The 14713-nt window shown below is 37.4% G+C and overlaps 2 protein-coding genes across 2 annotated transcripts; both read left to right on the top strand.

The window, feature by feature from the left end:
• Positions 1–2937: 2937 nt before the first annotated feature.
• LOC108925043 (C-X-C motif chemokine 11-6-like) lies at positions 2938–10043 on the top strand. The gene is made up of 8 exons (XM_029253079.1): positions 2938–2992; positions 3190–3316; positions 3436–3528; positions 3793–3813; positions 8567–8691; positions 8924–9050; positions 9167–9259; positions 9523–10043. Exons 1-8 carry the CDS (start codon positions 2938–2940, stop codon positions 9545–9547), a joined length of 666 nt encoding a protein of 221 aa, XP_029108912.1. The 3' UTR covers positions 9548–10043.
• A 2912-nt stretch (positions 10044–12955) lies between these two features.
• LOC108925004 (C-X-C motif chemokine 11-1-like) lies at positions 12956–14244 on the top strand. The gene is made up of 5 exons (XM_018736697.1): positions 12956–12988; positions 13140–13251; positions 13667–13793; positions 13903–13992; positions 14149–14244. Exons 1-5 carry the CDS (start codon positions 12956–12958, stop codon positions 14207–14209), a joined length of 423 nt encoding a protein of 140 aa, XP_018592213.1. The 3' UTR covers positions 14210–14244.
• The last annotated feature ends 469 nt before the right edge of the window (positions 14245–14713 follow it).

Below are 14713 nucleotides of genomic sequence, written 5' to 3'. Positions count from 1 at the left end.
CTTCTTACAGTCAACTTGGGTCAGACTCAGTTCTTACCTTTCCCGTCATGAAGGGGATCTTGACATGAATCCTGTATCTTTCCATTGCTTTTTCTACTCCACAATGGAAAATTTGTTCAAACTCTTAATGTGGCTTAGTTTGGCTATATCCTTACTCGCAACAAAAGCTTGTATTACCACACCTCTGTGTATGCCAGCCTGTGAGACTCTTTCTAATCTCTCACAAAGATCCATGCAACCTGTGATGGAATTTTTGTCCTCTGGGATTTTATCTAGGTTTCATTTCTTGTTTTTTGTGTCAACAGTTCCTCCAGCTCCGAACGTATTTTCACATAGTACGCTCAGTGATACCACAATTTGTCTGTGGGTGGGATGGAATAAGTGCCAAGAACTTTGTCTTTTGTTAATGTGGCATATTAGGCAGAGTGACCTTACACTCTGTCATTTCAAGATATGTTTTCAAATTTTAAAAATGAAGGGAATAGATTTTTTTGCTGAATCACTATTCTAAATTGCTGTGAAGACCAGTTGAAATGTATCTTTCGCATTGTCATATTCAGGACCCAGGAACGAATATTGTAGAAAACAGTAATCTGTGGCTTCACTTGGTGTTTTATTTCATCCACTCTCTGACTATAGCACAGTGACAGTAGAGCAATGGTTACTGGTGTTAAATGGGTCAACATTTCCTCTGTTATGGAATAACGTTACTTGCTCACAGGTGGGCAGTTACCCTCTTATTCACCTTGCTCATCAAAGGGGACTTACACCCATAATGACAGCTTCCAAGCAACTGAAAAATGCGCTTTCCAGGGCATTAAAGCATTCTATTTATTCTCTGCCAGGTTCTTCTGTCATCCTGCATTTAGTGTTAAATCCACAGCGAAAACCTACAGGTTTCCTTAGAACCACATCAACACTTAATTAAATGGTTGAAGAAACTGTACCTGCGGCCACATGGGTGAGATAAAGGCAAAGGAAAAGAGGATTAGAACAACCTCCCCGGCCATTATTAATTAAAACACAGATTCCTTAGAGTGAAACAAGTCCCTTGTAGTGTTTGAGGTTCTGCTTGAGAAATAAAAATGTGGTCAAGAAGGTAAAGACTGAGGAAGGCATGGGGGCACAGAGAGTAGTGCTGTTGTCTCCCAGTGCCTGAGTGGAGCAAGAGGATGTGGGTTTGATCCCAACTGAGTCTGTGTGGAGTTTGCATGTGCTCCCTATGTCTATGTGGATTTCCGCTGGGTGCTCAGGTTTCCTCCCACAGTCCAAAGACATGCTCTTTAGGTTCACCCACAGTGTGTGAGTGACGGAGAGAGTGTGTTTCGTTGATGTATGGATGAGTGACCCATTGTAAGTAGTGTATCTAGTAGTGTAAGTCACCTTGGTAAATAAGGTGTGTGGGCTCATCAACACAAATATTTCATTATAATAATTTACTAAAAATATTTTTTTATTAATTCCTCACAAACTATTATACATTTTACATTTATATTTTAAAAATGTATTTTGTACAAAAATGTGCAATGAAAAAGGAAACAGTATTTTCATTCTGGTCTGCATTTAGGGGAAACTTCATCTTCCATCTCTCGTCTCTTTAAATTTGGTAGGAATAAGGAATGCGTGTTTAATAAATATAGTTACTTTTTGTTTCCTAATTTCCTGCAAAACTCCCTATTTCAACACCATTAAGACTGCTCTAAGGGGGACCAGACAGTGAAGTTACACTTCTGCGGGAAACAAGAAGTGCCACATCACGTATAATTTTTTGCGCATTTGCTGCACTTTATTTGCCTTAATATTGGTTTATGCTGCTTTAGTTTGGTCTCTTGTTTTGGTCTGATTCTTGTTTTATTGCATCTTACACTTCTGAGGCTGACTCTGGATCACTGTGACTCTGATCTGATGAAACCAGTTAATAAAAATTGATTCTTGGATCCTAGTGTGCAGACCATTGACAGAGAGGGGCATCTGTCCTCCCAACTGTGCATTGGAAACGTTAGGTCCTCACAGCCACCGTTTAGATAAATTACATTAATATTTAAAAGCATCCTTCTAATAAAATTAATTCCACAGCTTCCTTGCTTTTTTGAGCTGTTTTGTAAGACAGACTTTTTTAGAATGATCTTTTCTGTTCTTAAGAAGTACGTGCTATCATATCTTCACATTTTTTTTTTTCAAAAATTAGGCCTATGTAACAGTATGGTATTTTTACAAAATCATTGAAAAGTAAATTTGTTTATATTTTAAATAACTGAGCACATACAAACTTATTTGGTAAATTTCAACACTTAAATATTACTTTAAAAACTTGGCACTGCACGTGAATAACAAAAAACACATATATTCGGGTAAGATCATGTTGCATCAACCTTTCTTTTAATAAGTTGTTGTCAATATAAGATATAACAAGTAGTACTGGTTGCAAAGTACTGTATTTACAAGTATAGTACTTTGCAACAAGAGGATGTCAAAACAATGGACTTTATCAGTGAGTTAATTAAAAAAAACAATTTTTCAAATAAAAACAATTTTATGCTATATGCAAGATTTATTTTTCAATTTTCACTAAGTACATCTGTGATTTTCAATATTGAAAATTTGTCATCTTTTGCAACAACAAACAACTGTTTTATTTTTTCAGGTGGGATCTTCCAACAAAAACAAATATAGAGACAATACACTTTCTAAGCACTTGCACAGCAGTTTTACTTTTACCAAAGACATTTCTCAGAAAAGCAGGGATTTCATAGCGAAAGAAGAACTCAAAACTCAACAATGCAGGGAAAGTCCCTCCGGTTGCAGGGGGTCAATGGTGGAGCGCAAGTTCCTCCCCTAAATAGTATAAATACAGCTTTATTGCAGTATCCACTTCAGAACATTTTACTTGAGTCGTCCTGGTCATAGACACAGAGAGGATCTCCAACTGCACGAGACATGAGGACATCAGCTGCAATCCTGCTTGCCTGTCTTCTGCTTGTTAATGTAGAAGGTAAAGTATATTAGAATATTCAAAGGAAAACCGCTTCTTAAATGCTTCAATTTGCTGCAGTTAAGTAGAGTTAACTCTGAATTTTTTTTGTTATCAGATGTATTTTTGTGAAACCCTTGAAAGTGCTATAAACTAATTGTATGAATTTTCTGTAATGATCCATATTCTGATGTGTTCCATTTTGCTTTCTCTCCAAGGCATGGCAGTTGTTTCCACAGGTCGGTGCTTGTGTATCGATGAAGGAGTAAACTTCATCAAGCTAAAAAACATTCAGAAGGTTGAAGTGTATGCAGCTAGCAGCTCTTGCGAGAAGATGGAGATAATGTAAGCATTTTAAAGTATTCACCGGCATTACATTTGCGCTTCCAAAAGAGATTTATTCATTTCCATATTTTTATTTTGCAGTATTGCTTAAAATTATGTTTTGATTTGATTTTCTGCAGTGTCACGCTGAAGGGTACTGGAGAGAAGAAGTGCTTGAATCCAGAGTCTAAATTTGCCAAGAACTTCATCAAGAAATCACAAAGGCACAAAAGGTATGGTAGCAGTTGTGCTTCAAACCACTGCCTGCTTACCTGCATCTCCTAAATAAGTAACACTTCTCCAGAAGACATGGAAATCTTTTTTCTAAACATGTCTGGAAATTATAGAAGATTACAATCAAAGATGCCTATAATGTGTACAATTTGCATTTGTATTGCTGTATCTATATTGCATTGCATCAGCTGTAGATACTTTGGTGCAATATAAGCATTTGTCAGACTCTGCCTTCTTACTGAATTCTGACCATTTTATTGCAGGAGCATGAAGAGAATGGAACAAAAACTCTGAGGATTCCACTCCAAGAACAAAGTTCACCTGAGCAAGCTGAAGATAATCCAGACATATAGTAGCGTTCTCCACGAAATGTTGAGCGATGTAAATGTTATCAAAGTATAATTCATATGAACGATTTATTTTCTCATGAAATTTCCGTTATTTTTTCCGTTATAATAGTTTCTTCCTATTATTTCTTATTATTTTTAATTATTATTATTTTCTTAATTAATGAGGATTATTGGCTGTAAATATTGTAAATGTAGAGTAACTTTTTTGATTTAATGCCGTGTTACTGAAGTTAATACTTTTTCAATAAAAGCATCTTTTTTTGAACAGTACTGGAATGTTTTTTTGTTGTGGATAATGTGCATGGTCATTGTTGATAGCCTTGGACAAAAGCATCAGATAAACAAAGAAATACGTTTTATTTATGAAATTCATAGCTGGAAGATGACAGTGCAGCAATATACAGACAGAAACTAATGTAAAACAAAAAAAATCTAATTTATGTCCTGATTTACTTAAGTCACCCACCAGTGAGTAATTTGGATAGAATGTAGTATGTTTAGGAAGTAAAAAGTACTGATGTGGATAATCAAGTGTATTGAGTGGGTTGAGGTTGAAGAACTGGGCAGTGAGGTGTTAAGTCTCACAAGGGATCTTATAGATCTGTGCTCATAACACAGGTACTCTACATAAATTAGTCAACATTGGCTGATACTGAGGGGATGTGGTGGCGCAGTGTTTGGCCAGGGCCCGCTGCATGGTAGGTCTGGGGTTGCAGTCCTGCTTGGGGTGCCTTGCGATGGACTAGCGTCCTATCCAGGGTGCGTCCCCTCCCCCTCCATCCTTGGTCCCTGTGTTGCTGGGTTACTTTCCAGTTCACCGCAACTTTGCTCTGGACAAGCAGTTGTAGACATTGTGTGTGTGTGGCTAACGCTGGATAATCCAACATTAATCAGAGAATCCTCAACACAGGGAGAAAAATTCATAGCACTCCCTATTCTGCAAGCTGAAAATCTGTGGCATGTGATTCATTTATCTGATGCTTTTTTCCAAAGCAACCTTATAATGTGAAGCTGCTTACAATAATTCACCCATGTATACACACACACACATTTTCAGAACCGCTTGTCCCATACGGGGTCACGGGGAACCGGAGCCTACCCGGGAACACAGGGGCGTAAGGCCAGAGGGGGAGGGAACACACCCAGGACGGGACGCCAGTCCGTCGCAAGGCACCCCAAGCGGGACTTGAACCCCAGACCCACTGGACAGCAGGACTGTGGTCCAACCCACTGCGCCACCACACCCCCCTTGTACCCATGTATACACCTAGGCAATTTTACAGAAGCAACTGAGGACAAGTACATGGCTCAACGGTTAACCCTGCACCTGAAGAGGGTTCAAAATTTGATTTTGAAATTTCAAAATTTCTGGGTTCAAAAGCAGCAGCTATGAACACTATGCTACCAGCTCTCCCAATTATGACGACTCATGTCACAATATTTTCATATTCTTTTGTTAAAAAAGCTCCCACTGGGAAGAGTGATTGTTAAAGTGGAGTGTTTACAGTGTTAAGGCAGAATGAAAAAGTTTTTTTCTGAGGTAGGTCAATAAAAAAGTTAAAAAAAAAATCATATTCAGGAATGTTTAGATTTTCGAGGATTACATGACTATAGCCCTTTCCAGACTTTACTTCTAAATATTTATGTTTATGTTTGTGTTTCCCACTTCGGGTTGGTGGCATGGTGGTGCTGCTGCCTCAGAGCACTTGGGATGTTTGGGTGTGGGTTCAACTCCAACTGCATGTGTGTGGCCTCGCTGAGATAGACTGGCAGCCCATCCAATGTGTATCCCTCCTAGCCTCACACCCAGTCATTCCAGGATAGGATCTGAATTGCCAAAACACTGAGAAGGATAACTAGTTCACATAAGTGAGTCTTTTATTTACATTTGTTTATTTAGCAGATGCTTTTCTCCAAAGCGACTTCCAATGAACTCTATGTAGTGTTATCAGCCTACACACCTTATTCACCGTGGTGACTTACATTGCTAGATACACTACTTACACTGGGTCACTCCATATATCAGTGGAACACACTCTCTCTGTCACTCACACACTAGGGGGAACCTGAACAGCATGTCTTTGGACTGTGGGAGGAAACCAGAACACCAAGAGGAAACCCACACAGACATGGGGAGAACATGCAAACTCCACACAGACTCAGTAGGGATGAAACCCATGTGCTCTCACAGCACTCAGGTGCTGTGAGACAGCAGTGTTAATCGCTGTGCCACCGTGCCACCCTGTGAATGACATTTGGGAATGATCATGTCATGAAAATCAGACAGACTTAAAAAAACAAAAATACTCCTTTACGTTTACATTTATTCATTTAGCAGACGCTTTTCTCCAAAGCGACGTACATCTTAGAGAAAATACAATTTGTACATTACATTAGGAAAAAAAGAAACACAGATGCAGACGTATGATTCTTAAGTAAACTTTGTTTCCACTTGAAGCACTGATGTTCATCGTACGATAGGTGCATAAAACTCAGGATAGATGAATCCTGATCACCTTCCTACAATTTTTTTTTTTAAAAAAAGGTACACAAATATTTACATACAATACATGAGTAGTAGCTGTGTAAAGGGCTATCTGGGCATGATCATAAAGATGCGGTGCATGAACATTTACACCATACATGAGCCTGAGAAATCTTGGGCGAAGTGAATCCGGAAAAAAGGTGAGTTTTCAGACCCTTCTTGAATGTAGACAGAGTTTCAGCAGTTCTGAGTGAGAGGGGGAGGTCATTCCACCACAACGGAGCCAGAACCAAGAACCTCCGTGCTTTAACTTTTGTGCACGGGACAACCAAGCGGGCAGAAGTAGACGAACGAAGGGGTCTGGCTGGGGTGTAGAGGCTGATCAGGTCTTATAAATAGTTATGAGCAGTTCTTTTGATGCATTTGTAGCCAATAACCAAGGTCTTAAACTTGATTTGGGCAGCTATAGGAAGGCAGTGCAGAGAAATGAGTAGAGGAGATACATGGGAACGCTTTGGCAAGTCAAGCACAACTCGTGCAGCAGCGTTCTGTATCAGCTGCAGAGGTTTGATGGCAGTAGCGGGAAGGCCACACAAGAGAGAGTTGCAGTAGTCCAGACGGGATGTCACCATGGCATACATCTTTATGAACCATGGCGACTTCTTTAGAACTTTCGGAATATATGATAATCAAACAAAACCTAAAGCTGAGATAACAAATCAAAGCGCCTCTAGGTTACAACAGATAAAGAATAAAATTGATGTATGGTACCATATTATTACACACACAGACACACATTAGTTGAAACTGCTTGTCCCGAGTGGGGTCACGGCGAACCAGAGCCTAGCTCAGCAACACAGGGTGCAAGGCTGGAGGGCACACCCAGGGTGGGGCGCCAGTCCATCACAGGGCACCCGAAGCAGGACTTGAACCCGAGATCCATCAGAAAGCAGGCACAGGTCAAACCCAGTGCGCAGGTGCACAACTTTGCCCCCCCATATTATTATAAATCCATTTTAATCAGTTTCTCAGCAAGGAGGGTTGTGCAAAAGAGAAATTCTAATACTTGGCAGTTTTAAATTATGAAGCCAGCTTTTATCTTTTCTGTTAATTAAATAACAACATGCTATTTGTGTAATTTAAAACAAAATGTTATTTTTGATGTATTTTTCAAACATTTGAAACACACACACACTGGCTTAAACCGCTTGTCCCATCATTTCAGACATTTTTGATAAATGTTTTTGAAACTTTTTTCTGTCCCTTTCCTATTTAGACTCTGCAGTCAGACATCAAGAGATAAGTGCTTTTCTGGAAATTTGCCCGAGTGCCAAAAAACAGCTTTAAGGAATAGGACAAACCGGTTTCACTTCTCTCCCGAAGTGGGAATCTCTGCGTTCACTTGCAGACTTGTTTGTAATATCAGCATTATCCAGTTAAATATTGCTGCAAAAATTAAATTACACAATTTCAATTCCTTTTTTTGTGAAGTAGAGGTACATTTATGGTAATAAGTGGTAACAAGTACTATGATCTAGCTTAGAGGCTGACATTACCAAAACTCTATACCTAAATACAAAAGAAAGTAGAACAATTTGAGATAAATAAACTGCACATATGGAACATATTTAATGGGTGGATAAACCTATAAAATCATATTTTTTCAATCATTTAGTGTATGTTTTTGCAGAAACACTCATTAGTGAACATACCTTTGTATTTCAAAAGGCTATTTTCCAGAAACAAATCCATTCATGTAAAAAGAAGAAAGAGCATGAAATAGTGGTTTTTGATGTAACAGGACACGAAACAGCCAGTCAAAACTTTATGAATGATAATTGCTACGTCAGCATAATTTTTGAATCTGCAAGGTGGAAAAAGGATGCAGCTACTGCACTGTAGTCATAAATGGACATGTTTTGATTTAACAAGTTGTTTATGTCCAATATTTTGCTACTCATGTGTCACTTCACATGAATTTCTGGGCCCAGGAACAAAAATTAAAATACGATAATAATTATTCAGCAATTTTTTTATGCAGTGTTTTGGCAGTATTTGAACTTTTACTATCACTGAGAGCATTTCTCAGAAAGCAGAAGCTTGTATTTGAAAGAAGTACAATAGCAAGCTCTAGGGAAAATCCCAGCAGTAATACAAGGCAGAGCCTAGTGCAGCCCAGATGTTCCACCCCCATGCCACCAGTATATATATTCGAACCATCAGCTCATTCTTAAACTCATCTTCGGAGCTTTCAAATCTACAGAAGAAAACAATGAGATCAGCTGTTGTCCTCCTGCTCACCTGCATGCTCTTAGCATATGTTAAAGGTAAAGAGTTTTAAATTAATTTTTACAGTGTAACATTTCAGAATATTTAACATTAGAAAGATTGCACTTCAGTCGGATTTATTGGAGCTACCAGTATGGAGTTCAGCTGATGCCAAAAAGTCATCTGCAATATGCATGAGGAATATGGAAGAATATGACTGACATTTTGAGCATTTGTAACTGCACTATGGAACAGCACTTTGTAACTTTTAATAATTTTGTTTTCTTCAAGGAGTTGCTATAGCTCCAAAAGGACGATGCCTGTGCATGGATGGTGGGGTGAACTTCATTCCTCACAGAAACATTGCAAACATTAATATCTATCATCCTAGCTCAGCCTGCAATCACATGGAGATCATGTAAGCGCATTAAACTATGTCTGAGTCTCAAAAATCTAGCTTTGGAAATGTATCTTCAGGAAATGTTGTTAAGGCAAAGTAAAGTCATTCAGATGTGTATGCTTGCTTTTCTGCAGCGTGACCTTGAAGGATGTGGCAGAGAAGAAGTGTTTAAATCCAGAATCCAGATTTGCCCAGAATTTAATCAAGAATTTCCAGCAAAACAAAAGGTTTCGTACCAATATACTACTGACTTGCAAAAATGCATGTGCCTGTTCACAGTTCTGATCTGGCTCTGCAGTATAAACAAAACGATCAATCCTTTTTAAAACCTCTCTTTACGTGTTCAGGAGCATGAATTAAAGCGTTGCTTAAGCGCAGTTCCACTATCTTTAGTTAATGCTGCAGTTTTGATACTAAACTTATACTCGTCCACTTATCATTATGTCATGTCTTCATGTGCAAACTAAGAGGTCTTTGTACTATATTTCAGGAGCCTGGAGAAAACTGGCGCATGAAGCAACATCAGACTTCCAGAAACAGCACAGCCAGTGTCCAATGAGTCCAAGGCGAAGAGAAAATGCAAAACAGCTTTATAACAGTGCAAATGTAACATTTTGAACATGAACAAAATTCCCAGTGATATGCAAGCAATCAATCTTCTTGGGAATAGAAGGGGATGGATTATTTAGATTTGTTAGATTTTACAGTCCTAACTGTAAAAAGACTATGATGTAAATATTATTTATGGATACTAATGTCATTTACAACAGCAGTATTAAAACAGATGTGTCAGTTCCTTTATTATGGAATAGGGCATTCATACTTCAATAGTTCATTAACTTAAGTTACACATAATTACAGTTATTTGATGGCTGTATGTAGTTAACAAAGTGCACACTTTACTTTTGTATAAATGACTGCATGTCAAAACTGACAAATGTTTTCAACCCAAACATTTGTACTGCTGTCTGTTATACTTTAGAAACTTTTGTACTCTTGCAAAGCAATAAATATAATACCCAGAAAATTCAGAGCTTATTTTATTGTCTAAGGAATATTTGAATGTTTCAATATCTGATGTTCCAACCTTATTTTGACTATTGATTCTAAAATGAGTCAAAAAGCTCAAAAATAATTTTTCTTACACATGCTTAAATACATACACAAACAGAAGTTTCAGGTTTCACAATGTACTATAATGAAAAGATGCGGTTTAATGTTTTTCTTCACTTCAGGATGACCTACTGAAGGAACACTGTTTAAGTAATTATTTTCTTCTTATTATCAAAACAAACTTGTTAGTATAATTATCACAAATGAACTAGAGTATCATGGAAATGCATGTTCAAATGTTGTATCTTTATGCTACATAACGACAAAGCAAAAACAGGATTTTAGACATTTTTGCAAATTTATGAAAAATAAACAGAAATATCACAATGATATACAGTAACTATTCAGACCTTTTGCTATGACACCTTAAATTTAGCTCAGATGCATCCCATTTCTATTGATTATCTTTGAAATGTTTCTTCACCTTGTTTGGAGTCCACCAGTGGTAAATTCAATTGATTGTACATGATGTAGAAAGGCACACACCTGTCTATATAAGGCCCCACAGCTGACACTATATATCATAGTAAAAGCCAAGCCATAATGTCAGAGAAACTGCTTGCAGAGCTTAGAGACAGGGTTGTGTTGAGGCACAGATCTGCAGAAGGCTACTAAAGAATTTCTGCAGCACTGAAAGTTCCCAAGAACACAATGGCCTCCGTAATTCTTAAATACAAGAAATTTGGAACAACCACTACTCTTTCTAGAGCTTGCCGCCTGGCCAAACTGAGCAAATGGGGGAGAAAGGCCTTGATAAAAGAGATGACCAAGAACCCGATAGTCAATCTGGCTGAGATCCTGTGTGTAGATGGGAGAAACTTCCAGAAGTTCAACCATTACTGCAACACTCCACCAATCTGGGCTTTATGGCAGTGTGGCCAGATGGAAACCTCTCAGTAAAAGACACATGAAAGCCTGCTTGGAGTTTGTAAAATGGCACCTTAAGGACACTCACACTGTGAGAAACAAGATTCCTTGGTCTGATGAAATCAAGACTGAATTGTATGGCCTCAATTCTAAGAATCATGTCTGGAGGAAACCAGGCACCGCTCATCACCTGCGCAATACCACCCCAACAGTGAAGCACGGTGGTGACAGCATCATGCTGTGGAATTGTTTTTCAGCAGCAAGGACTGGGAGACTAGTCAGGGTTGAGGGAAAGCTGAATGGAGCAGTCTACTTAATGAAAACCTGCTCAAGAATGCTCTGAGCTGAAGGTTTACCTTCCAACAGGACAATGACTCAAAGCACAAAACAAAGGGAACAGGAGTGCCTTAGGGACAACTCTCTAAACGTCCTTGAGTTTCCCAGTCAGAGCCTGGACTTGTCTCCAATCAAACATCTCTGGAGAGACCTGAAACTAGCCATCCACAAATGCTCCCCATCTAGTCTGAGAGAGCTTGAGAGGATGAAGAGAGAAGAATGGCTCAGTCTCCAAATCCACGTGTGCAAAGCTTGTCCCATCATACCCAAGAAGACTCGAGGCTGTAATCACTGCAAAAGGTGTTTGTATAACTTACAAAGTAAAGGGTCTGAATACTTCTGTTAATGTGATGTTTTAGTTTGTTGATGAATTTTTAAAATTCTCTTTACTTTGTCATTATGTGGTATTGAGTGTATATTGAAGGGGAACAAAATGAATTTAAACAATTTTAGCATAAGGCTGCAACATAAAAATGGGAGTGGTCCCAATGCACTGTATTTACATTTTAATTTCTCTGAAAATTATGCCATACGTTGTACTGTTCATCTTTTTACTGCGGGAAGTTAATGCGGAAGGAAAGTCATCAGTATGAAACTGATCAAACAAGAACCTGACTTTAGTAGGGTGCAAGCTTAAAATATAAATTCCGCTTTTGTTTCAGTTTCAGTGTTGCACATACTTGGAGACAGGGCTTTCTCAGAATTAACACACACAGGACAGAAATGCAGAGTAGGCATAAGAATGGGTAGCGCCAGCATTTCTAAACAGAGGGGAAAACTCCCAGTCTAATCCTTTCATAGTGCTTTCCTTAAACATACTGTCATTGCATCATTCGGGTGTGTCCTTCTGATTAATACTGCTGTTTCGTATTAATGCTGATGCAAACTTGTGACCTAAAGCTTCATTGCAGGTTCAATCCCCCGACAGAGTGAGATTTTCCATCTGTATAAATGCAGAAAGCTGTCAAGCTGGCTGCGTAAGTGCATAAAGTGAACAATTTATAATATATTCATTTACATTTACACTGTATATCTCAGAATTATTTTGACAGGTATAAACAGAAAAAAATTGCATTAGCGGTGAAATTAAAAAGGATCCAAGCTGTAAATTATATGATCTGAAAGCAAACAAAAGCGTGGATTTTTTTAGGTAATATTCTAGGTAAAATTCTTCTTGTTGGGATCCTTTAAAAAGTAAAAGCCAGGCGAGAACATAAAAGGTGCAACTAAGAATGTTTTCTGCATGTTAGTAAAAATGAGTAAAAATTGTTGGGTATTTTGGACTAACTGCAGAGTAAAGTAGCTGAATTATGGCAAAAATCAAATATCTGTTTTATGCATTTTAATGTTAAACATGTTATAAAAACATAAAATGTACAAACTGCAGGTACAATATTTTCATCAGTATCACCTGGATTGTATAAATGTTATTCTGAGATTCTTTAATCAGAATGAATCAATGGCATATTAATTTTAAGTAGTTTTTTTTTTTTAACAGCTTTGGGACTTGAAGTATTTTGATTAAATAAAAAATAAATAAAACAAGGACTTTTTCCCATCCTGGACAGCTCTAATATAAGAAAGACTGTTTCTGGGAAATAAGAAGCATGTTTAAGAAAGAGGACCCAGCAAAGCAGATTGTAAACAACCTAAAAGAACTCACATGAGTACTCATAGACATGGGTATTTCTACAAAAGAAGAAGCGTATTAATGAAAGAAGAAGCAAGGATGCAAGTTAAATCTCCTTAGTCACTGACAGTATAAATTATCTTCTATTGTTTCATTATCAGTTTAACCGCTGGACCATCAAGCCTCTTGGAGAAGAAAGACCTGACCTGCCGGACAAAATGAGAACAACTATTTGTATTCTGTTTGCCTGCATGCTGTTTGTGTATGTTGAAGGTAATTTATCTTACACTATCTGTACATACACAGAATATCATAAAATAGATATGAAGAATTTGAAGCTGCTGTTCTGAATATTATTAATTGGATTTGGAAAAATTTGTAGGGCAATAAAGGAGCCAGGTGCATGTTCTTGGTTTTGAGCAAGAAATTCAAGCTTCAAATAGCCTCGTTCAGAAATGTATCAGTATGAATTGGATAACTTGTAAAATTTTCAGAAACGTAAATTTCTCTAGAAAAAAAATGCAGTCATTTGACCAGTGTTTTACTGAGAGTCTGTAAAATTTTGAGAATCATACTAGCAGCTGGGACAATTTTCTGACTGAAGGAGTTTTGAATATGGTACATTCTTGGGGTACATATATACTGCTAAGGCACTTTGCAATTTTTGTATGATTTTGTTTTGTTAAAGGCATTGCCATAGTTCCCAAGGGACGTTGCCTGTGCAAGGATGGTGATGTGAACTTCATTCCACACAGAAACATACAGAAGATTGAGATCTTTTCTCCTAGCCCAGCCTGTAAACAAGTGGAGATCATGTAAAGAATTACATGTTTAATAGCTGTTTAAAAAGTATTGAGTATATAAAAAAGCATTCTTAACCTGTACAGATTACACACACATTCATTAGTGTGTGTCCATCTCTAGTGTCACACTGAAGGATGGAGGGCAAAGGTGTTTGAATTCTGAGTCCAAATTTGGCAAGACCTGTATCAAGAAGGCAGAAAATAATAAAAGGTATAACCTTACCTTTTTTCTTGGTTAAAAAAAAAAAAGAAAAAAAAGATATTGCTAATGCTTAAGATAATGCAATCTCATTATGCAACAGATGTATGCAAACTGAATTTGTCTTGTTACATGTTCACTATTTAACAAGTCCATTAACTGTTTCAGAAAGAGAGAGCAGAAGACACGGAGTCATCAGCAAAAATCTCCCGTGATCTCCAAGAAATAATTAATTTGAGTAACATTTCATCTGACTGGTGAAAGTTATTAAAAAAAAATCACAATTAATCTAAAGTTTCTAAATAAAAAGCAAAAAAACAAAATCATGACTAAATGTTCTAAATAAAAGTTAAATCAAATCATGATTATACAAAGCTCTAAATAAATGAAAATCAGGTTCTTTGAATGCTGAATCTTTTAAAACTTTCAGATTAAAATCAAACCAGTTAAGGTGACATATAATTGCACATTTATATGAGTGATAATTTTGTCTACATTTATATTGTATTTTCAAATTGCATTCCATATGATCTGACTGAAACCTTTACATGTAACTACTTATGCAATTAAAGTCAATGTACTTCAAAGGCAATTTTCTTTCTTTGCTCTAATAAAAATAAAAAAATGGATTTACCACTTTGAAAATGAATTTACCATTCTGTTTGAATATACAGCAGTCAGTGTGGCAATAATCGACATAAGTGGAATGGTTACACAAGTCCCAGTTTCATCA

Source organism: Scleropages formosus, chromosome 6 (assembly GCF_900964775.1).
Source record: "Scleropages formosus chromosome 6, fSclFor1.1, whole genome shotgun sequence".
Taxonomy (NCBI): domain Eukaryota; kingdom Metazoa; phylum Chordata; class Actinopteri; order Osteoglossiformes; family Osteoglossidae; genus Scleropages; species Scleropages formosus.
This window is presented reverse-complemented; position numbering and strand designations above follow the sequence as displayed.

Bases quoted from the DNA above. Each gene is read 5' to 3' on its own strand.
- LOC108925043 (XM_029253079.1), top strand. From the start codon at position 2,938: ATGAGGACATCAGCTGCAATCCTGCTTGCCTGTCTTCTGCTTGTTAAT. The intron at 3,317-3,435 runs GTAAGCATTTTA...GATTTTCTGCAG, and splicing joins TGCGAGAAGATGGAGATAAT to TGTCACGCTGAAGGGTACTG. The intron at 3,814-8,566 runs AAAACTCTGAGG...CCATGCCACCAG, and splicing joins AGCATGAAGAGAATGGAACA to TATATATATTCGAACCATCA.
- LOC108925004 (XM_018736697.1), top strand. From the start codon at position 12,956: ATGTTTAAGAAAGAGGACCCAGCAAAGCAGATT. The intron at 13,252-13,666 runs GTAATTTATCTT...GTTTTGTTAAAG, and splicing joins GCTGTTTGTGTATGTTGAAG to GCATTGCCATAGTTCCCAAG. The intron at 13,794-13,902 runs GTAAAGAATTAC...GTCCATCTCTAG, and splicing joins TGTAAACAAGTGGAGATCAT to TGTCACACTGAAGGATGGAG.